General features: G+C 30.4%; 2 protein-coding genes across 2 annotated transcripts; both read left to right on the forward strand.

The window, feature by feature from the left end:
* Positions 1-3,534: 3,534 nt before the first annotated feature.
* Positions 3,535-12,701, forward strand: LOC134707904 (uncharacterized). The gene is made up of 6 exons (XM_063568064.1): positions 3,535-4,301; positions 6,672-6,839; positions 7,578-7,663; positions 8,393-8,484; positions 10,239-10,348; positions 11,133-12,701. The coding sequence occupies exons 1-6, from the start codon at positions 3,915-3,917 to the stop codon at positions 11,445-11,447; spliced, it is 1,158 nt and encodes a 385-aa protein (XP_063424134.1). The 5' UTR covers positions 3,535-3,914; the 3' UTR covers positions 11,448-12,701.
* Positions 12,702-15,827: 3,126 nt separating this feature from the next.
* Positions 15,828-22,397, forward strand: LOC134705967 (uncharacterized). The gene is made up of 7 exons (XM_063564680.1): positions 15,828-15,843; positions 16,224-16,294; positions 17,053-17,193; positions 17,853-17,963; positions 19,404-19,599; positions 21,102-21,219; positions 22,241-22,397. Exons 1-7 carry the CDS (start codon positions 15,828-15,830, stop codon positions 22,395-22,397), a joined length of 810 nt encoding a protein of 269 aa, XP_063420750.1.
* The last annotated feature ends 3,032 nt before the right edge of the window (positions 22,398-25,429 follow it).

A 25,429-nucleotide genomic window follows, 5' to 3' on the forward strand; every position in this document is an offset into this window, starting at 1 on the left:
CAGTTTGGGCTTACATTTAGTTATTTCTCAATTACATTAACTACTTGTCCAACCTTCATCGAATTTTATGAAAATGCCAAAGAAACTTTTTCTATGACTAATGTCTAAAGCTAAAATTTGGAAAGCATTTGTTTTCGTTCATTTTTCCGTTCTTTTCTGATAGACAGATAGCCGGACTTTTCTTTACGCAATTAATTGTTTTACATGCTCTATTTATAAACCTTCATAGATCGTCGTGAAATATTCCAGATCAAGAACAAAATATCAAAAGAAAATTTAAGATTTTTTTTTAAATCCCTTTAAGGGAACGATATATTTTGATTCACTTTTTGTGGGAAGAAATCCTAGATGTTCCATAATTTTTCATATTGCACCTCTTAGTGTTCATTAAAAGGTGCTTTTGTCGATTGTATGCTCACTCACTGCACCCTTTAAACTTATTTAAAAGTAATATAGGTTTGGACGTTTTCTCTAAAACCAATGACCATTAGGCTAGCTTCCAGGTTAACACGATGATTATAAAGTTAACATATTACAAAATTTAACCAAAAACAAATAAACCATTTACATTCAAAAGTATGTTGCTACCAATGATTTTATACTGACAGGAATCATTACGGTATCTGGTATCTCATTCTCATAGCTTTCGCGGGCGTCGTCCCTTCGAACCCACTACCAGCAGGTGCTTTATCATTGAGCGGTTGGGAACCCTCATAACCCTCGCCAAGGTTCGGGCGTACACGTAAAAATGACCCAGCTACGCCACTGATTTGGTGAAACTAGTTTTCCGATCAATTATCTTTTATTTCCCATTTTCCTTGTGGTTTTAATTTGTTTGAGTTCCTTTTATAAGATTATATCATTCTTGGAAGTTCATAATATCATGTTCCATTGTCATTCAAATTCTACAAACTGCAAAATTTATCACAAATATTGATATCACCGTTTTCAGTCATGATCCTAAACATGCTAAAATTGAAAATCAGTGATCAGGTTACACGCGACCCCTAACAAAGGCGGATCCAGGGGGCCTGGGGGGCCCAGCCCCCCCCTTCCTTGGGAAAATTTTTATTGATTATATAGGGAATCATTGAAGCATGACTGAAGCGGGCCCCATCTTAGGTCAGTCAGAGGGCCCCCCCTTCGGAAAAGTTCTGGATCCGCCACTGCCTAACTGAAGATAGTATTAAACAAACTTTAAAACGCACATTATATGACATGCATATTACAATGGCCAGACAAATAGCCCTGGCATTATTCAAATAGCAACACTGTATATATCTTATTGACCTTTGAATACAAATATTGTTTAATAAGTTTTTATATGGGAAATTTGTATATTTTTGGCCAGATTTAAAAATCATCAAAAATTTAGGGCCATTTTATCCCTTCTCCTTTCGTAACTCATAATTTAACGGTTCTTAGTAGGTCCTTTAATGAATATATACTTACAGTGTTAATATGCTGCTATATACTGCTACATTATACATGTACATGTATGTATACTGTTATCACAATCAACTTTTAGTCATGTTAGTGAGTGTCTGGAAAGAAAACAATATACATGATAATCATGATAATATTTAAATATATTTAAAAAAACTTTAAGAATAATTTTTCATTTAAAAAAATATAGAAAACTGCATGCATAATTAAGAAAGGTACCATTTGATTTGTAAAAGCTACAGGCTATGATGAAAAAAAAATCCTGCATCTTTTTAACTGATGTCATGCCTTTTTCATATTTCACTCTATTCTGTTATGCCCCTTTTTATTTATTAGTTTCTTTATTACTTTATCTTGAATATTTTATCCCACCCCCCTTTTATAAATCCAATTAAGTTGAGACTGACAAAAATAAGCTTTTAGTATACAAAGGCAGATTTAGAAGGGGGCTAGGGCACCAGGGAAAAATCAGTTGATTATACATGTATATAGGGGATTACTGAAGCATGATCGGAGTGAGCCCCCTGTTAAGCTCAGCTATAAAACCCCACAAATTTCTGGATCTGCCACTGGTATATATATATATCAAATTTACAGATCTAACATTGTTGGGTTGATGTTTAGACGAGTTATATATAAATAGATCTAACATTGTTGGGTTGATGTTTAGACGAGTTGTATATACATTATGTACAAAGCCATGTATCACCATCATTGATGGCGATCCGATGGATACATCTGTTGTAGGGTTGTCACTGACTCAGACGTACTTATGAATATAATTATTTTCTGTGACTGTATCTTACATTAATTTGTAGGATCCTTTATTATATGATAATTTAGCTGATTTGTAACAATAACATCTTCATGCCTTATATATCATGTACTGTAGTACGCCGCTAGATTAACACTGACGTGGAAAGGTAACACATGGCCAGCGAAAGCTCTTTTTTTGAGAGCCCAGGTGGTCGTGTGGTCTAGCGGGACGGCTGCAGTGCAGGCGATTTAGTGTCACGATATCACAGTAGCATAGGTTCGAATCCCGGCGAGGGAAGAACCAAACATTTGCGAAAGCAAATTTACAGATCAAACATTGTTGGGTTGATGTTTAGACGAGTTATGTATATATATATATATGTTGTGTAAAAATTGTAATGTTGTAGTAGTACACATTATAAGGTGTACACAGTACTTTTTTGTTTAAGTTCTCAGTTTTTTGGTTTTTTTTGTGAATGTTTTTACATGCATTTAACATAAGAGATAAAATAAGCACACTCAGTATAGATGTCTTTGATTTAGCTTTAATATCACTTAATTACATGCTACAGTCTAGAAATATAATAGATACAAAGTTTATATAAAAACGCTTAAATATATTTTGTGGACATTACAATTTGGTTTAAGTTAAAAAAATAAATATATACATTGTATATATACAATTTAAATTTATAAGATCAGATATCCTTTATAAATGTACATGTTACAAAATGTATGTATAATGGTTAGTTTATAATAATTTAATGAAGCTATTACAATGTAATTGCTCTTAATTCAAAACATTTCTGAAAGAGCTTTAAGAGAATCACCAAATTTTTACAAAATAAATCAAAGGTTCTGAAGGAACTGGCCATGTTATACTCACATGATCAACATAACATTTGAAATTATGACCATTTTAATCTAATTTATATTGGGTTTAATATAGAAAAGGAGCTAGACTATTTTATTTAATGCAAACATTTATAGGAATTATATACATAGCCAATAGGGCATTTAGAAAAAGACAAGGATTTCATACATTAAATATTGTAGCTTAAGAAGTCCTGCACTATCGACATGACCAACTACAAAATGTAAGATTGAACATCTGATTTTAAAACAAATTTTCTTTTTTTTCATTGTTTAAATGAAGTCTGGCAGTTTTCTAAAGTTGTTCTATTACTGTTCAGCAGTTCGTGCTAGCAGATATATATTTTTGTTTGACTCCAACCAACGATTGTAATTGCAGTATGAATGATTTTTACTAATGACATATCACAGTGCTAGATTTGATCTATTCTACATTAATTTCGTGAAGATTTTTTGTCTATAATATTAATATTTTGCCATTGAACATGATGAATACAGCTGAACAATTTCTGGTTAGACAGTTCTAATAAAGAATGAAGGATGTGCTAGTCATGACTCCTCCCTTTGCATCAAAATTGCAGCTATAGCAAAAAAAGTATAATTTACTAAGCTTTAAATCTGGAAATTAAATTTCACATTTAGCTTTCATTGGACACATATTTTGATTATATTTATACAGCCCTCCCTTAATTATAAAGATTAACTACATGTATCAGTGGACCATACATGATATTTAAGAGATTGAATTTTAGTTCAGAACCATAATTCGAGAAATTCTCCCTAAAACACAGTTGTAACAAAAATTTGTACCTGTTTATTATTTGCATCACTGTCTTGATATGTCGTCTGGAAGCTTTGCTAGTCTTTCAAGTTCTGAAGATGATGATATTCCTCATAGTAAAATCATTAATACCAGTACTTCCAGTTTCCATCTCCAAATGGAGAACTCAGACTCGGGGTCGGATGACGGTTCGAAAACAGTGGATATAGGTACATCTATACAAGAAAAGGGTCCTTCTGAAAGTCCTCTCCGAAAGAAGCAAAGGAATGCTGTGTTGGCGCCTCTAGATTTGTCAGCCCCTTCAGAACAGTTTATGCCTGGAGCATGCGGTGGACCAGCAGATATGGACACACCAATTTCGATTCGACGAAGATTAACTTCAACACCTAACGCCTTTCACACCAGCGCTGCACACAATAATGTCAACATTGAGTCAGTTAATGAGGTAAAATTAAGTTAAATTACTTGTCACTATTTTGGATAGTTCTGACTTCTGTATACAATTTGTGTAACTCAATTACTGTTCATAATGCATGTTTATATATCACTGTACATGACCGTATGTTATACAAGTTATTAGGTTGAGTAAAGTTTGAACTTTCCATTTAGTCAATAATTTGAGAAAAACCTATGCAGGTGCATTCTCATGTGTGAAAGAGTCCAGGTAACTCACTCAGCTTGATTTATTATGAAAAATGATGTATCTTTATAAATGTATCTGGCCATGTCCCGCGGTTTTACAATAATTTTGTAATAACAGTGTAAGTTAAGACCCAAAAGTAGACAAGAAAAACACTTTATTATTTATTTCATCAATTTCTAAAGATAACATTTCTCTCATTTATTCCATAAATCCATTATAATTATATAAGTTATATCATATGTATCATCTTAATTTATCAAAAAGGATACATTATCTTATTGGGCTGACAAATGATATCTTAAATACTGGTATTTAGTTTGATTTTTTATCTCTCGGTTGCCTCGCGGTTTTTCCATACAGCACAGTTCATATTGTCATTGCGGGATTTTCAAATCCGCAAAGAAGTAATTTTCATCAACACTGACACTGTCAATACAACAGTCACTTCAAGTTCAACATAAGTCTGATTATCGATTTGGTGACCGTATTACTTATAATGTTCTAGACATAACACAATCATTTATCTTTTGAAGCTCATTCTGACATTCAATGATTTATGCCCAATTTTCTCCACAAAACCTAGTGTAGTGAACTGGTGGTATTGGGATCGTTCGCCCTAAAAACATGTTCGCCCTGGGTACGTTCGCCCTGAGTTCGTTCGCCCAGTGAGTCCGTTCGCCCTACTAAAAAATATTGATATTTAGGGCATTGAAGTTGAAAAAAACTTTATATTCAGATATCATGAAACGGATTTACAAGTTCATTATTATACTCGGAGATAGTCCTAGTCTCAGTTATACTGCATACATTCATGATTGACAGAATACAATTATTTTGTTAACAAATATCAATAAAGAGAATTACATTGTACATACCAATTCTACTCTGTAAATCAAAGAGAAAATGATAAAATGATTGCGGCAATATAAATATTCTGTCAATTTGTTAACAAACTTTAACATATTTTGTTCAAATACTTAAAATTATGCGACTGGAAAACAAATAGAAAAAAATAAAAATCTGGGCGAACAGGTATCAGGGCGAACACGTAGTATGGCGAACGTGAATATGGGCGAACGGACCCGGATTCTGAAAAGGTGATGGCTAGTCCAAATAATAATCAGATTATGACTTTTGGCAAGGTTATTTTAATTTATTTCTGGGACACCTTCCTAACACAAAACCTATCAAAGGAGTACGTATTTACACTTTTGGTATTTAGCTGTATTTTGCCTCCGAATGACCTAACATCACCTCTGACGTCAAGCAACAATCACTTTTTAGTTGTGACGTCATATGTTTTGAATTATGAAGTCAAAGTTTACGGGAACCTGTGTGATGTTATGTAATGGCGGACAAATTTGCATAAAAGTGTAAATACGTCTAATACAGAGGGTGATAAAGGGTTATTTTCGTGCAACATGTTTTGCCATTTTTATTTCACGTGCATTCGTGAAAAGGGTTCGTTATTCACTGTATTTTGTGAAATGGTGTTAAACAGGGGAGGACGTGGCCTGCAAACTCACTTGTTTTCTGTGGGAAACGGGTCTTGAGCAAATACTAACTAGTCCAAATGATTATGCTGTCTAGGAAGGCTATATTTAACTGTTTAAATTTCGCTTTGACACTTGTGGATGTAAGTTGTCAAAAGAAAAAAAAATATAATAGCCTTTCACGAAGTCATAAGGATTTGGACTAGAGCAAAAACATGTTTGAGTAAGTCTGTAATCAACTTTAGAAACAATTAGCTAGTCTACCATGTCTACAGTACATTGCATTATTGAGTATAAACTTAAAGACTTTAAAGTCTGGAAGTGTATGCAGATGCTGATATTAAAATATTAGCCACTTTAGCACTCTGTCAAATTGGCACTCAAAATTAATGCTCACAAACATGTTTTTGATAATATTTTGCCAGTGCCTGCAACATTGTCACTGCGTCTGCATTTCAATTAATTACAATGTATTCTGTAAGAATATGTCCCAAGTTTAGAACATGCAGCTCAGTACAAATGTAGTTGTACTACCATACATTTTGCCATACATATACATTTTGTATATTAACAGTAAATCAAAGTTAAAAAGGTATTGATTTGACAGAATTTTAGACTACTATATACATGTAATGTATATTTACAATCTCTCAAAAAGATATATTTATTTATAATTTAGCTAATGAAGAGAATGATGGATGCTCAAACTGAGATTTTGATGAAGACATTGACAGATCAAGGGGAAAAAATTGAAGAATTACATCACTTGTTACAGAGGATAGATTTACATGCAGGAGCTCAGAAAAAAGGAAAAATAAGAGCTGTCCATGTTCCTGCTCATATTAAGGTACAGTGCAATGTATATATACAGCTATACATGTGTATCATGTGTATACACTTATATATTTATTAAAATAAATATCTTGTCTACATTTTCTGATTTCATAATTAGAAAATCTATCAAATGATATACTTTACATGTAAGTCATGCAATTCACTTAGAGAGTGAGACATGCCATTGATAGAACATTGATTTAGGAACATACATGACATATATATATAAAAAAATGTATGTCTTTTTGTTTTATCAGAATTATAATATAATAATAATACTTGCTTATTAAAAAGAATATTACCAACGAGACAACTCTCCGAAAGAGACCAAATGACACAGAAATTAACTATAAGTAACTGTTTTTACATCTAGTAAAGCCCATACCCCATAGTCAGCCTGCTTTAATAAAATCTGCAAATATACCATGTATACCTTATACATATTATATGTAAGTTCAAGTGTCAGGGTAAATTTATACATGCAATCATAAAGTTTCAAATAGCCAAGCAGTGAACTGTGCAAAGTATATATTTCAAGTATTAGGAATCATGGACCCCCTGTCCAATCTTCCCTTTGCATAGACCCAATTTTACAAATATATGTGCAATGTTCCTGGTGTAGACCAGTTTGAAAACATATAAATTCCTCATACATGTATATGATCTCCTGTCAGTACACATTTATTCAATCAAAACAGTCGTGATAGTTAATAAATGATAGTTGATAAACCTTTTTTGTTTTATTTTTCAGCAAGCTGTTCGTGATGCTTACAGGCATAGCACTACAGAAAAAAATTTAATCTGGACATGTAAAACAGCAGCTGGTTCTATTTTGAAGTAAGTAATAGTAATTACATGAATTTGACATGACTGGGCTGAGTCTTAGGATAATGATACTGGATGAAATATCTTTGTATTTTAATTTTATGGAAAATAATGTAATTATAAGTAGACCCCTGTCAAAATGTAATATTTAAGGAGATGCAGTGTGATTGGTAATGAGAAAACTAAAAAATAGAGTTCTCATGAAGTGAATTTTACTATCAATAGGTTACCATTCATCACATCTTAAACCTTGAGCAAAACCCATGCCATATAGTAAGCTACTTTTTATCAAAATGTGAAGCAGTGTACTGATTTATATGAGAAAGAAATTAACGAAAACAAAGGAGTAGGTCCGGTAAGGCTTGTTTCCCTATAAAAACCATTTATTGGTTTAAACTTGTATTTCCTCACACTATTAGTTTTAGTTTAAACATATATATTCATCATCAATACAAATATATCATCATACACAATACACAATAATAATAGGATTCAGAAACAAGCTACATGTGTATATAGCTGATATTAATCTCTTTCCTTGAAATACCAACTCCAGGTAACTAAATTACATAAATATAGCATGCAGTGTTACAATGATATGGAACAAGAATGAATAAGTAACTATTTAACTGAAAAAGAAAGAAGGAAAAAAAACCTTAATTTTAAAATATTCAAACCATTAGTGTTTTCTTAATATGCAATTACTTGGCCAATATATATTAACTTTTTAGCTTCTTCTAGGTATTCTGCAGAGGTAAATAAAGAGATGTCTGAGGCTATATGTCTTTATGTCAAAGGACAATTTTCAACAACAGAAGAAGGTGTTATTAAGAGTAAGTACATGTTTTTTTTACAATAGTAATGCAAATTTACTATGATATCTACATGTATATGGTACATTTAAAATAATTTATGCCCTTGCTGCTAGTTGAGAAGCATAAAAGTATAACCCTGTCACTAAGCTACAATAGAATTTAGTTTTAATCAAATGGTATGAAGATTTACACAAAAATTGTTACTACAAAACAGTTCAGGTTCTAATTTAAATGGAATTCCTTTCTATTTTCTCCAGGTATTCCCTCTTTACATATATGCAAGTGGAAAGGGGAGCATCTTTGTCACATTCTTTTTGTCGAGCCTTTGACTTTAGTCGAAAAAGCAAGACTAAGCGATCCTACATTCTGACGGAGGCGTCCACAAATATTCACTCTGTCATGTCTGTGGTTAAAGTTTTTGAAATTTTAATCACTTTCTTAAACTATACTGGATTTCTACCAACATGACCAAACTTGGACAGAAGCTTGTTTATGATCATAAGATAGTATCCAGAACTAAATTTTGTAAAAATAAAATACCTTTTATCTGTATTTTACTTATAAATGGACTTTTTTTTCTGCTGGAAATATTAAATTCACTCTGTGGTTTAAAGTTCATGAAGTTTTTAAAATTTTAATAACTTTCTTATGCTATCAAGAATTTGTTCCAAACTTGAACAGAAGCTTGTATCTAGAAGGAAATTTAACAACATTTTGTATCTAAAAACAGTGTTTATTTGTATTTTACTTATAAATGGACTTAATTTTATTTAAGTTAACATTACATACAGTCTGTAGTTGAAGTTTTTAAAACATTAATCACATTCATAAACTATCCTATATTTTTACCAAACTTGGACAGAACTTTTTACAATCAAAAGATAGTATCAAGAGGAATATTTAGGAGCCTGTGGTTTACAGCAAAAGTAGGCCAAACACTGGGTTTTGCGGAACCCTTACGATTTTTTTATTTGGAATTTGAATATGTTAATCATTCAAGCACTTTAATTTTTATATGAGATCCATTCTTTGACATCTGGTAATTTTAATGCACTTTAGTCAAACGATTGAAAACTTCATTGATGTTATAGAGACCAAAGATAATTGCAGGAAAAAACAACAGAAAAATAATTCAAAACAATTTTATATTTGAATGAACTAGACAATCAAACAATGAATGACTTATTTTCTGTTTGAAAATTTGCACATTGAATTTATATTGATTTGCTATTGATTAATAGATTAATTACTAAATAGATAGATAAAATTAGATTAAAAGGGCAGTAATTCAGTTTCAGTTAAACAGCTGATTGGGCTAATTACAAATACATCTTATAAGTCAAAAGAAAACAAAATGGGAGTACTTAATATTGTCATTAATATTGAAATTGAATAAGACAAAAAAAAAAACTCAATAATAAGCCATGGAGGAAAATGGTGATGCTGCCTAATTTTTATACCCCTCCTATAGGAAAATTTTGAAAATATATGTCCCATCAAGTAAATGTCTTTTCTTCCAAGACACGCCACCTAGAGGAAAGGTTCTGTAGTAATACCTGTCACTGAAATGGCTGTCATTTAATGTAATTTACACCGGCATCAAACACCAAAATAAACTGAGTGTGACTAGTCCCACAATCTTTAATTTCACATTCAAATTTTAAAACCCCTCCCCCAACAGAATAAAAAAAAATGGTAGCCTTCCACCCTCAGGTGGGAAATTTAAATGGAATAGTCCTATTACTGACTTGTACATTATATTCACTTCCCAGCTGGTATTGAGACATATTTCAATACCATAAAACAAAGGAGACAAATGGAGGAGGATGGAAAAAAGGCCTCACACAACAGAAAAATGGTTTTGTATGGGAGAAAGAACAGGGTAAGTACAAAACATAGTAACAATTGAGGAAAAAAACCTGTAGAATGATAAACAAGCTTATCTATCCTGTCCTATCAGTCTATTGTGTTGACTTCACAATGCATTTTATTCAAACCATCTTATTTTAAAAAAATGTACTTTCTTTATTAGATTTGACAGATGTTTAAGTCAACATGTTGAAGTTACCATTGAAATGAAATGCTTTTTTTCATAATGATATATAATGGAATATTAATGCTCAGCATGCTTTACACTTTTGTTTCAAGTGTTTCCATTCATGAAGCTCCAAAGCTTATGTGATTTGTAAAATAAGTAGAAACAAGAGTTTTTATTGTTTTTTTTCCCGTGAAAAGATCTTTTTATTTTGCGTTTTTATCCTTTCATCTGTTTCACTTCAGGTAAAAGTTTTGGTTCAAGTTGTTGGCCAAGAAAGTTTTTAATAAAGTCCAATCAACTTTAAAATTAATACACATGTGGTCTATTTTATTATATTATATTAAATTTAATGCCAAATTTCATGGTCCACTGAAAATAGAAAATCATTATGGGAGCAGAGTATAAATGTACTATGAACGTGCAGCTTAATTTCATGTTTAGTCACAAATCCTTTTTTTTTTTTTAAATATTAATTATTCCACAGGATATTTATTGGTCATTCTATAGAATATCTTGTTTTCAACTTATGATTATGACTTAAGTTAGAATTACTGCATGTAGAAAAGATCCCTTTTGTCTAATAGATATAACTAGTCAATTTAAATCAAATTAAACATTTTCATTACAGAAGCTTCAAAATAGAGTTAAGGCCCTTCAAGCAAAGAAACTACCAGTGCCTGAAGAGGAAAAACTAATGAAGGCCATAAAAATTGATTTCATGTCGAGTGAGGACAGTGATTCTGAAGATGAAACGCGCCTTATTACAAGACCTCTGCCATGGCTGTCGAAAGATTTTAAATCTTACATGGATAAACTTGACAGTAAATACCAGAGACAGCTCAATGCACAAGGCAAAAAGTTAAGATCTAAGAGAGTTGTTGGCAGGCCATCAGAGAGGCCTTGTCCCAATAAATCCCAAGACCTGTCATGGGTTTTTGCTTAAGGGCATAACCTACATATTTTTTTGATTATTTTTCTTTTGTTTTTTCTGTTTAATTAAATGCTGAATGATAATTTGAGTGTCTCTGGTATTTGCTGTCTTAGATTTTCCATCTAAGATTTCACCACATTATTTATATATTTTGGTCAATGGGAGATAACTTTGTATATTTAACAGTTTACCAATTGTTATCTCTTTTTAACATGTTTGAAAATTAATGAACAATTAATCTTAAAAGAAATATTATTTTCACTCAATTGTCCAAGTACATTTAATATTTGATAGTCATGTGCATGAAATTTCATAATTTAGTTGATAAAAAATATTTGTGTGCTATTTAATTCAATTATACATATCATAAAATGTCTTTTTTTACTTTTATCATATGTATTCATTTGGGGTGAGATCCTATAAAATTTAAATTAATGTCTGAGCAGCACATTGGTTTGAAATTAGCAGCTATGTTATGTTTGCTGTTTTATTTTTTGCTATTTGATGTGTTTGGTTTATTTTTAGATTGAAAATATTGCAAGCAAGGGAGGTTATTCATAAATATTCTTATGATACCAAACTTTGAAAATGCTTATGTTTGCTGTTTGTTATAACCCTTTTGCAATGATTTTTAAACAAGTAATCATGTTAATTTGCCATATACCATTATTTTGTTGACTAGTTTGAATTTGATGTATATCTTTACTTATTTCAAAAAAGTGTTTTTTGTATATGTTTACATAGTAAAATTATAGTTATTGATATTACGAAAATTTTGACAGTTGGATGTTTTTTCTTGGATATTAATGACATTTGCCTTGTTACAAAACCTCTGACTAGGCTGTCGAAAGATTCTAAATCTTGCATGGATAAACTTGGCAGTAAATACCAGGGACAGCTAAATGCACAGTGCAAAAAGTTGAGGTCTAAGAAAGCCTTGTCTAAATAAATCTCCAGAACTTGCATTTAATTGAGTTTGCTTAAGGGCATATGACAAAAAAATAATCCTTCAATTTTGAATAGGGCCAAATAAAAAGTACACTTTTGGAATTAGCAAAGAAGAAAATGACTTCATGATTTACTTTTGAATTATAGTTTATAAAGATTACCAGTAGATCAGCCTAAGGAAAACCTTTGAAAATAAGTCAGACAGAATATTTTGATTTCTTGAACTTAACTTGAAGATTTTTTTAACTATACAAGATAAATAATTGCTTTCTGATTTCAACATTTGATTTTTACTATAAAAATCATTTACAGGTGCAACATATATTTGTCATTATATAATGTTATTGTGTTTGTTAGACCTACATATTTTTTATGCCTTATTTATGGTCATTATGTTTTTCTTGTCTTGGCATCAGTCTGTCCCTTTGTTTGTTCTGTTTGTCCTGTTTCAGGTAAGAGTTTTTGGTCAAGGTAGTTTTCAATGAAGTTGGAAGTTCAATGAGCTTGAAACTTAGTACACATGTTCCCTGTGATCTATGATATAATCTTTCTAATTTTAATGCTACATGAGAGAATTTCACCAATTTTTGTCCACTGAACATAGAAAATGATAGTATGAAGAAGGCATCCATGTACTGGGGACACATTCTTGTATTAATTTAAAAAAAAATGCCTTTTTTAATTGATTAAAAGCTGAATAATAATTAGGGTGCGGTTCATTTAAGTGTCTTGTATTTGCTGTCTTAGATTTTTCATCTAAGATTTCACCACATTATTTATATATATTTGGTCAATGGGAGATAACTTTGCGTATTTAACAGTTTACAAAAATGTTACGTCTATTTTGAATGTTAAAGTATTAATAAACAATTAATCTTAAAAACATATTATTTTTGTTCAATTTTCCTATGTCCTAGTACATTTAATATTTGATAATTTTGTGCTTGAAATTTTTTATTTTTTTAATAAAAGTTTATTTGTGTGCTATTTTAATCAATTGTATATATTTGAAATTTACTTTTCCTTCAATTATTTTTTACCTGTATCTTGTGTATATAGCATTCAGGGTGAGGTTTGATAAAATTTGAATTAATGTCTGAGCAGCACATTGGTTGTTCATTTAGCAACTATGTTATGTTTGTTGTTTTATTTTTTGTTTTTTATGTATTTAGTTGTTCCTTTGATTGACTAATAATGCTAGCAAGGGAGATTATTCATTAATATTTTTATGATACCAAACTTGAAAAAAGCTGGGTATGTTTGCTAATTGTGATAACTCCAATGTTATGATATTTAAACAAGCAAACTCAAATAGTAAGCATGTTTCTTTGTCACATACCATTATGTTATTGACTAGTTTGAATTTGATGTAGAACTGAACTTTTATTTGTTTACACGGTAAAATTGTAGTTCCTTGATGTAACCAACATTTTGACAGTATATTTTATTGATAATCAAAATAACTTTGATTTGTCAATATCTGAATAAAATTAATTTGATAAAGACTTTGTTTCTTTTATTAAAGTATATACAAAGGGAGACAATTCAATTTAAAAAAAATATTATTCAATCTGTATAAATATGCCCAAGACAGGATGGCAATAAGATAAAACAGGAAATTGTTGTGTATGATTATGCTTTGTCCAAGGGTTTTTGTTATCTCCTGTATTATATATTGTTGAAATTATCACACATAGAGATAGATAGGCTTGCCCTGAAGTCTATATCTTAATTTTGTGTTATGTGCAAGTCTTAAAATTTAAACATTTTAAGTTCTCATATAAAATCAGAGGCATTGGCATTATTTACTTACAGATAAAGGCATACTTACAAACTGGTATTAACCTTTGCAAATAAATGACTTATAAACTTTGGATTATAGTTGTAGTTTCATCTTTACAGACTTTAATGATACTGACAAACCATACATTTGCAATTGGAACCCAAAATCTTATTCTCTACTGTTATTAAACTGAGGAGCAATCCCTGCCTTCAAGTCTCAAACTTTGTATATATTGATAAGAAAAGTTGAAGGATCCATCATTTTTTCAATAGCTTCAATATTTTAATCATTGAATTTTCCTATTTTTTATTTCATTTTCTTCTTTAATTAGATATTTCCAAACAAGATATTTGAGTTGAAGTTGAAAAAAAAATCACCCACATCCTTCCTCCAGTTTAAAAATCAGAAAACTTTTCTCAATTTTTATTTCCATGATTGTAATTCCTCAGCAAATTTAACTAGAAATTAAATTCTATATTTATTCAAATATAATTTATATTAAAAATTCTTCAAATTTGAAATTTATTAAAATTTAATTTAAATTTAGATTTCTTGAAATTTGAAATTAATTATAATTTAATTTAAATTAAGATTTCTTTAAATTTGAAATTTTTTTAAATTTAATATATTTTAAAAATTCTTTAAATTTGAAATTTAATTTAAATTTCGATATCTATAAATTTGAAAATTATTTAAATTTAATTTAAATTTAGATTTCTATAAATTTGAAATTTATTGAAATTTAATTCAAATTAAGATTTCTTTAAATTTGAAATTTATTGCAATTTAATTTATATTAAAGTCTTTAAATTTAAAATTTATTAAAATTTAATTTATACTAAAAATTCTTTAAATTTGAAATTTTTTCAAGTTTAATTTATATTTAAATTGTTTAAACTTGAAATTTATTCAGATATAAAAATATCTTTAAACTAGGTTGAAATTTGGGAATTTATTTGCTTTATTAAATTAAGTTTAAACTTATGTTAAATTAGAAATTTTCCAATAAAGTAAATGCATATATTTTTTTATAATTTAAAATTTAATATGCATAAAATATGCATTTAATTTTATATTAAATGCATCATTTCGTGCAGTGACATACTGTTTTTGTTGGTATACATTGTAAATGGATAACGCACTGTTATAATATTTGGTTTATTTTCCAGGTGGTTTATGGAAAATTGCTACATTTTGTACATGGAACATTTTGAAATACACCAAAAAAAATCAAAGTCGTATTGTCACTCTCTCTTTCTGTCAATTACGGATGACTGCTATATTTTTAAACTAAGTTGAAAGTATTTACATGTATATCGGAAATTGTTGCACAAAATAAAACTTCTTAAAAGGGGTATTATTTGAATTTGAATGGTTAATTCTTTGTTGTTGTTTTTGTCATGTAATGGAACAATATTATTATAAAAAGTGATAATCAAAATTAAAATTTGGTGATATGGTTTTAATGTCCAGTTGTGTGTGTTTCTCTAAGAATATAATCAAAGGGCTTTGCGTCCCTGCCGATGATATGCAAGTAAAAGGACTTGTAAAAAAAGATTATGACTAGTGCAAGATAAACTTACCTTTTCACGGTTAAAAGGTACACAAATTGTGTTTGTTTGCAGAAAACTAACACATGTTCAATAATATAGTAAATACGCATGAAATTGGAAAAAAGTAAAATGCATCCATGCTCAGTAAACTAGGGAAATCGGACATCCATTTCTTATGTGTGTTTGCAGTCATCATGTTTTTTGTGTGTACTAATATTTGTTGGTAATTCTTACAAATTTGACTGTCCCTTTGGTATCTTTCGTCCCTCTTTTATTATCCGTCTTGCTTTAAAACAAAACGTGTTTACTATAGGTGAATGATATAGGCTATCCATGCAGGTTTAACAACAAATAAGTTTCGTTGATTGGCAATGATTATCAGTCATTGTCTCCCATATGTTATCAAAATTTTACGAGAAGTTTGTTTTTAATTTTTGCACACTATTTCAATTTATAGGCTAACTGTAAAATGTTTTATTTTATGTATTCTTTTTTCTTTTGTAGATAAATTTGTGACAATGTTAGGTTTATCACTTTGTGTTTTATTCTTGTCTGCTGTTGCAGCTTATGAAATGGTATGCACTTTTTTTTTCAAAAGACATATTCAACAATTAGTCAACCTTAAAATTACTGTAAGATACAGTGAGTTAACTCGTTTACAAGAAAGGAATCTGAATTTGGTATATTGCTTCATCTTGTTGATATTTATTTCCAATATATATATTGTCTGTATATGAATAATAAATTAGACAAAGCTTGAGGTGTCATTGAGATAAATTATTGCTTTATGTAAATAACATATAGACTTATTTTCTATTTCAAAAGAAATATATGCAAGTAAATATTACGACACAATACTGTATCAAAAGTCAGGAGAAATATACAGAGGTACATTCAAAATCATAAGTAGAAAATAAACTGACAGTGCAATGGCTAAAACTTCAAAAAGATCAACAGAAAATAATAAAACACAAACACCACAAAGAACACCGAGCAAAACGAACCCAACCTAAAACTAAGGACGATATCAGAAGGGTAAGCAGATCCTGCTCATAAAAACATGCTTACACGTATAATATAAACCAAACGAACAGTACAGCAAGAAAACAATAAATTTAGGAAAGGATTTGTGATTCAGTAGAGGAAAAAACAATTATTAAAAAAAATCATCCTGATATAAATGTGTTAAACTGTCATGCCAAAACATTTAATACGCAGTGTTTTTACAGCAACAAAGTTAGTGTAACATTCATGATCAAGTTTCTGTAGGTCAAAATAATAAATCATGTACCGTTTTGCAATCACAATGCTTCAATTTTATATTTTGTTTTAGAAATTTGATTATCATATAAGTGAAGGTAAAGCAAGGTTTTTGGAAAAAATCGAAACAAATCTTGAAAAGAATGTAGTAAAGATTCACGTTCCGGCTCACAATGATATTCTGGAATCTTACAGGATGCAAGACTTTCAAAAGGTTGGTATTTTACAAATACGATTATAATTAATCTAGAAAAAGATTCGAATACAATACAATTATGTCAAGAAGATAAAAATGACACTAAAAACAACGAAAAGAAATTATTGCTTCAACAAAGGATAACTGTCTACAATGTATACACAATCGCGCTAGCTTGACTATATACTCTGCAATGAAACTTTCAATGTTATTTATTCTTTTGAAAATGTTTCAGTAGAATTTTACGTTTATGATTTCATACAAACTCTTGATAATGTTAGAAATTCGCAAAATGTTTGTTTGTTTGTCGTAATGGCAAACATTACGCGTATCAATGTTTAAACCAATTCATTGACTTCACGAATATCGTTTCTTACATTTGAAATTGTTGATGAGAATGTAATCGATGATCTGAACATATTTTGGTAAAATATTGGAATACAACATTTTAAGGCTATTTATTTTATCGTAAGTTTGTCGAGTTTAGAATTCAACATATTAGTACTATTATATTTTTAACTATATTTATATATTTAGAAAAAAGGACTTGAAAGATAAAGTCGTCAATCTAGTTATCAAATCAGTAAAGCTGTTGACATACTAATGTAAAAAAAATGTCTTTTTAAAATAACATATTAAGATTAGTAAGAGTAATTAAATGTGTTTTTGTTTATCAGGGTAAACAAATTACATGCCTTCCATCTCTCCGCGAATGTAGACTACGAGACATTGATAGACAGATTGCTGTAGATGCTGGTCAAATGACAGAGGCGTTTATTCGTAGCTGGGTATGTACAGACTATCCTGTTTTATTCCTATTCCTGGATTGATACACAAGTCTTTGATAACCCTTTTTCGTAATAGATATCATTAAAATACTGTGTGTAATGAAAAATTTGTTATGTTGTACGTACATAGTGATACTGATATATTGTGGTTTATTTTTCACTTAGTGTCCATCGTCCGTAAACTTTTACAAAAATCTTCTCCTCTAAAATTACTCTGCCAAATTTAACCAAACTTGGTCACAATCACCACTCGTGTATTTAATTTGAAAATTGTGTTCGATGGCCCCTCATTTTAACCAACATGGCCTACATGGTTAAAAATAGTACATAAGGGTGCTGACAGTTTAAGCCTCATATCTCTGACACTAAAGCCTTCAGAGCAAATCTGATATGGAGTAAAATGATTATCATCTATCTGACCTGAAATTTTGCAGATGTATCAGACAACCCGTTGTTGGGTTGCTGCCCTGAATTGGATATTTTTTGAAAATTTCGTATTTTTGGTTATTATCTTCAACATCATTATTAATTAATTCAGATAAACTGTAAAAAGCAATTGTATAAAAAAGAAGATGTTGTATGATTGCCAATGAGACGACTATCCACAAAAGACCAAAATGACACAAAAATTAACAACTGCAGGTCATCGTACGGCTTTTAACAATGAGCAAAGCCCATACCGCATAGTCAGCTATAATATATGTGTTCATCAAAGAAAAATCTACAAAAAAGTTAAATTATCAAAATTGTCAAATAGCCCATTTAAGAGTCATGTTTCGATTTTTTGTAATATTTCAAACTATATATAAAACTACTGGTCCAAATTTAACCGATCTTTTCCAACATCATCATTAGTGTATACTGTTTAAAAAGTATGTCGGATAAGCACCCCTGGTAACCAAGATGGCCACCATGGATAAAAAATATAACATACATATAAGGGTGAAATTCAGTTTTTTGCCTTATATCTTTTAAACCAAAACACTTGGATCTAGCAAATATGACAATAGGTTAATTGAGTCATGCATCAACTGTAAACAAAAATATTAGGTGATCGACACAGGTTCCTTCGAGACTCTAGTTAATTTTTATACTCAACATGTATACCATATAATATGCCTTTATGTTAAAAAAAGATTTGTTTACCACTCAAAATTTCTCCTTTAGCATTTTATATTTTTACCTCTAATCGAGACATTTCAGTTATGAAAGTAATGCAGTTTCGATTTATGCTTCATTAATAAATTAGTTAAGCAATAAAATTGATTGACATATTGTTGTAAAAAATTCACAATTATTATTGGTGGACCATATTTTCTTCTACAAACAAATGTCAATTGGTTTTAAGTTACTTGAGAATTCAAATGACTGACTCTGTTTTATTTCATTTAAATAATGCTCTTTCAACTTATAAATCTGATTTTATTTTTGTTACAATAGAACAATGGAGTAAACAGTATAACAAGCTCAAACTCTACAGTCATCGAAGAACTTTATTATCTCTCTGGTGAAATTATTGATACAGTAACACTTGGAGAAAGTTTAAAGCAGTTTTTTGAAGGATTTGGCTTTCCACTGTACCAGGAAACAAAGATTCCACAAGGCGCCGAGGTTCTTAAAATCGTCAAATCTTCAGGTAATATTTTAACAAAAGGTCCAATGAATTTGTTAACTAAAATTATCATATAGTATAGTGTTCAACATAGCTTGCCTTTGGATTATCAGATTTTTAGTTAGTTTTTATATACTATAATTACAAATATGTGGTAGCGATATTCGCTTTGCTAAATAAAATTCTAGAAAGTAATCCTCGCAAGCTCGATTATGACAGAAGCTTCAGATGGTCATTTGAATAATGAGAATATTTAATACAATGGTTTATTCATTCAATCTTAAAATAAGCAGGACAAAGTATGACAATAAAATCGTTACAATAACTGATGTCGTAGTTCACTTTTATTTAGATTTTAAATAAAAGTTAACAACTACATCAGTAATGGTTACGATTTTATTGTCATACTTTATCCTGCTTATTTTAAGATTGAATGAATAAACCATTGTATAAAATAATCTCATTATTCAAATGACCATCGTAATAAAAAAAATAGAAAAAAAGAGGAGAGAATAAGTCGAAGAGCGGAGGAATGTAGAAGCATAAGTCCACCATTATCAAAAAGAAAAACGTTGAAAAAAACCCCAACAAGATTCCAAAAAATCAAATTCGGTATTGAATCTAGGTGCTACGGGAGGATAAACAGTTCGTGCTCATCAAGTGACATCCGTGGTGTTGGTCATGCCATTCAAATTGGTTCATTAGTCCTGCCATATAATACGAGTTAGACTTTGTAAACATAAAAAGAGCCGCAAGATATATGACAGTTGGACGGCAACAAAAACATACAATAATGGATACTTGATACTTTATATAACAATATGTCCTGCATTTAGTCGTTGGATAAAAGCATGGATAAAATATATAGTTACTTTCCGTTTTGAATTTTCCTCGACGTTTAGTATTTTTGTGATTTTACTTTTTACTGTATAAAACCTGGTATTAAAAGGCATATAATTAAAAGAGCCCTTGATATAAAAGAAAATGCGTGCTTTTGGCTTTTCTCTTCTTATCACATCCACCGATATCGTGCATGTTTATCTTCGGTCAACTTACGGTACGTGACAACAACATACTTTGTTACTGAGGCAAAATTAGGTGCAATTATACTAGTAATCATCAATTAAACACTGACGAATACGAACAAGTTTAACACAACTACTGAACTCTAACAACAAACATCGAAAGCAGAAACGCTTATTGTTAAAAAAGCCACACACAAGTTGAAACTTCGTTTTATCCGATGATCTAGTATGAGTATTTGGGACAATATAGAATGTTCTATTGTTGAAAGAGAATTCGACATTCAGAAGTGAATAGAATGTGCATAGGCTAACAGTAAAGAATTTGCATGCATGTTAGGATAAACAGAATCAAATACACATACATTCTATTTCAGCTAAATTAATATACAACTTTCACGAAGAGCCATACTTTGTTTCAAGAAAAGTCAGTCGGTTCTTTTTGTTGGTATCATTGATGTATATTTATATGTATGTTTCTAAACTTAAACATTTTTATTGAAGGAACACGAGTAAAAAGATCTCTTGGAACTCTGAGCAGTGATTGTAAAGGACAAGCACCAAAGAGAAAGTATGGGGTCGACTCGGGAGCATCATGCAATTATCTGAAGATATGCTCGAAGTAAGAATAATTATCAAATCAAATTATTTTAACATATATTACTAAAACACATTTTCAAATATCTGACAAACCGTCAAAAGCATGAAATGTAATCATTCTTAAGAAGTATAAAACCAGTTTAAAACAGATTTTGATTTGGAAAAATGTGAAAACAGTTTGGTGCTCAAACTGGTGTTGAAGTAAAAAAGAAGGGTTAACGAGCATACTTAACGTCGAAATCAATTTTGAGGCAAACAATCTGCGTAAACTTCCATATTTTAGAATTAATCAAGCGTTTTTCTGTTTTTAGTTTGTATTACATTCAAGATCTTATCGGCATTTATTGATAATACTCGATTCAATATCGAACTGCTATCCAAATCCATTATTGACATTTGTAATTATTTTTTCCCTCTAAAATATGGTTGTGGTGCACACTTTCTATAATATTTATGTGTACAATAAAATTTCTTTTCATGATCCCTTTTATAAAAAATCTTATTCAATTATCAAGACGGTTTTTTTTTCAAATTCTTTGGATGTAGGTATATATATATTCGATATTACGTTTGATCTTGTTCTGATTACCAAGATGTTATTCTAGTAGTCTTAAACATTTTTGATTATTATATGATATGAATAGTTCCATATTCAATTGATTTAAGAATTGAATGCTCCTTTGGGTTTAAAAGCGTTGACCGAAGTACATTTTGCCTGAATCGCAGAAGCGCTTCATTCTCAAAATGTGTGCATGGGCAACGCTTTTACAAACCCTATAACGTGACAAAAAGAAGCATTTAGTTATTACTTCAATTGAAAATCCTTGTAACTACAATATCATAAAAATATAAAAAAAGGTTTATCAACGAATTAGTTTTTCTTTTACTTGGACGTAAAATTTACTTTGTGATAGCTTGATAAACGATTGACGACGACACGTATGAAAAACATTACGGCTATTCCAATAAATGTATTAACATGCTTGGTGTGTCCAATTTACATTGCATACAATCAACAAAATCGCATATTATTGTTTTTTCAGAGTTGGTATAGTCAATGGTGCACAGGTTTTTACCGACTGTAATAACATCCACATTCATTCTCCCCTGGCCTATGTATGTGTTTGTTGTCCTTGGGTCACCCAAATTGACCTAAAAGGACACGACTGTGCATGTACAAAGATGGATGGATCCCGCTAAGAAAACAAGAAAACATCAGAACTCAATAAGGATGATGTAAAAATAAACATGTTTTGCTAATATATAATAAACAAAGTTCATTAAATATCATTTGCTCTTGGAAAATGGTTTTTAATAACCTGGTTTTAAAGGTCATGTGAGTTAGTTTTGTCAATTACTGCGGCATCCAACTTCGTCTGCATGTCAGCTGTTTGTCATCATAAACCTAAAAAAAAAAGATTTTGCGGTTTGTTGAACTTTAATGTTCTTCAAGTTAAACAAAAATTAACTAACAACTGTGAAAATTAATGCCATCTGATATTCATGTCGAAATACAATCAACAAATTTTTACTTTCGATTACTAACACAACCTTAGTTTACTCTAATATTTTTTTTTTGATTTCATGTCTTCCAATCTTGTGTATATAATTGGTTAGAACTTTGTGTGTCTTTTCATTTTTGTTTTATTTGTTGATCGTGCATGTTTTCTGTTTGTCTATTTGACTAATGATTTCGGATTGTCCCCTGATAACATCTTCTCTCTGTCAATCCAAAAGAAGAGATTTTAAAGAAAAAGAAAACACGATGTACCCTCCCCCCCCCCAAAAAAAAACCCCAACCATACAATAGCTTTCTATATTTGGCACCTTACATTGTCAGATAGTATTGGAAAATTAACTGACAGGTGCTTTATTTTTGCAGTTTTAATAATTCATAGATTTTTTAACCAAATTATAAATTACTAATGAAATACTATTTGTTTGATTTTCCTTAGACAATTAACATTTATGTAAATATCGTTTATACCTTTCGCTTGATATTTATTTGATATGTTTAATAAATGCATTTTTACTTTCAATGACTAACACAACCTTAGTTCACCCTGATGTTTTTTTTATGATATTATTGCAAAATTGTATAAAGCAACAAGGTCAAGGTTATTTATTTGGGGATAGGAATTGATATTCAACTTCAACAGACCACCTACGGATCTCTTACATCCGTGTAGATAACGTGGATTGCCCACAACACGAGGAATCGGATTTAACTTCCAATTCTGACCGGACGTGGCTGTGAACTTATATATTCTGCACAACCAAACGAACGCCGATTTTTAAAGTGTTTTACTGTCAGTCTGAAGAAAAACCAACGTGACCATATTTCTTTTCAACATTTACCATTAGCCTAGACTGTATTATTTCTAAATAGTTGGACAACAACTAGAAACACGAGATCGTCAGTTATAATTTGATTTGTCGTCACAGAAGAGTCTTATGAAAGCTACGTTGGGCGTAAACATATTGAAGCCTGGTATCTATAAGTTTATTCTTAAATGATTTACAAAATTTGGACATCGATATGCCATTGTAGCATTAAGTAACAACATACACGGCTTCCTCCGCCTAATTTCTCGACGTATACTTCGAATTTGACATAAAAGTAAAATCACAAGAATACCTCAAATATAGAAATATTCAAAACCGAAAGTCCCTTATCAAAGGACAAAATCAAAAACTCAAACACATCAAACGAATGAATAACAACCCTCATATTCCTGACTTGGTACAGCCCTATTCTTATTGTGGATTAAATCTGGTTTTATAGATAGCTAAACCTATCACTTGCATGTCAGTTGCATACAAGGACATTATATTGACAACGATGTGCGAACAAAACAAACAGACTACATAATAGGTTAAGATGTCAAAAAGGGATGCGACATTCGACATTGTGTTATAATCAAAAGCGGGAATATCACTACCAATACCAACGCAAAATAGTAATCAAAAGTACGTGCGTTTTGTCTACATGAGACTCATTAATGACGGTCAATCAGAAACCGTAAGAAAGCCAAACACTTTTAAGGTTGAAAAGCATTCGGGACCCACAATTCCCCAAAATTGTTTCAAATACGGCTAGGTGATCTTTGCCTGGGATAAAAAAATCCTTAATAAATCAGTAAATAAAGCGAAATGAACATATAATTGATATTCATGTCAAAACTGATGTGATGACTATTGGAAAGGTACTATCATCGGGAACGAAACTTCAATCAGCAGTAGAATCGACCAGTGGTGTAAAAATTATCAATTATACTAGACTTATAATTTGATACGCCAGATGTGCGTTTCATCGACATAAGACTCATAAGTGAGGTTCATATAAAAGTTAAAAAGCCAAACAAGTTTTAATTTGAAGAGCATCCAGGAGACAACATTACAAAACGTTGTGTCATATACGGCTAAGGTGATCTAGGCCTTGGTTAAGAAAAACCTTAGTATGTCGAGTAATTCATACTTTTGCAAACAGTAAATTTATAAAAAAAAAACTGACCATATAATTGATATTCATATCAAGACCGAAGTGCTGACTACTGGGGTGATAAAACGATACGATTTTAGTTTTAAAATGATAGACACATTAACAGCAACCTAATTTCATCTGGGATAGACATTTTTAAACTCTTTTTCATTCCGGAGCCTTAAGCTAATACTCAGACTTTGTAAACGTCATTGAAGTCTGAACCTTTAGTTTATAGTCAAAGAACGGCTCGTGTAGTCCTTTTATAAAAAGTTCATTGGAAAATACCAAAACCTTGTTGATTAATATTCCGTATTGACTTCAGAACTGATTTGTGATGGTCTTCCAAGTAGAAATTCTAGGTACAGTCTTTGTTTGGTATTTTAATTACATGTGTTATAATTATTTACATTCTATACTTCAACGTTTACTGGTTGGTACATTTTTTTGGTAATATCTTTTTGGCGTGGCTCGGTATTTGTGTTAGTGTACTTTGGTCATTATTTGTTTTCTCGTTTTTCAACTTTGATTATGTATTTTGTCTATAGAGTGTCTACATGTATACAAGAAAAAGTACGCGTGGTATTTATTACCGATGAGACAACTCCCTTCAAGAGACTAAAATGACACAAGAATTAACAACTACATGTACTGATATAGTATAGTTTACAATATGTGGTCTTCAGCAAAATCTAACGACACAGTCAACTATAAAAGGTCCCGAAATGACAAAAGATAAAACAACTCAAAC

The sequence above is a fragment of the Mytilus trossulus genome, chromosome 2 (genome assembly GCF_036588685.1).
Source record: "Mytilus trossulus isolate FHL-02 chromosome 2, PNRI_Mtr1.1.1.hap1, whole genome shotgun sequence".
Classification (NCBI taxonomy): Eukaryota; Metazoa; Mollusca; class Bivalvia; order Mytilida; family Mytilidae; genus Mytilus; species Mytilus trossulus.

What these genes read in the sequence shown, in the direction of transcription:
- LOC134707904 (XM_063568064.1), top strand. Translation starts at nt 3,915, where the DNA reads ATGTCGTCTGGAAGCTTTGCTAGTCTTTCAAGTTCTGAAGATGATGAT. An exon ending in ATGTTCCTGCTCATATTAAG is followed by an intron (nt 6,840 to 7,577) that starts GTACAGTGCAAT and finishes TTTATTTTTCAG; the next exon opens with CAAGCTGTTCGTGATGCTTA. An exon ending in AGAAGAAGGTGTTATTAAGA is followed by an intron (nt 8,485 to 10,238) that starts GTAAGTACATGT and finishes TTCACTTCCCAG; the next exon opens with CTGGTATTGAGACATATTTC.
- LOC134705967 (XM_063564680.1), top strand. An exon ending in GGATGCAAGACTTTCAAAAG is followed by an intron (nt 17,194 to 17,852) that starts GTTGGTATTTTA and finishes TTTGTTTATCAG; the next exon opens with GGTAAACAAATTACATGCCT. An exon ending in TATCTGAAGATATGCTCGAA is followed by an intron (nt 21,220 to 22,240) that starts GTAAGAATAATT and finishes TTGTTTTTTCAG; the next exon opens with AGTTGGTATAGTCAATGGTG.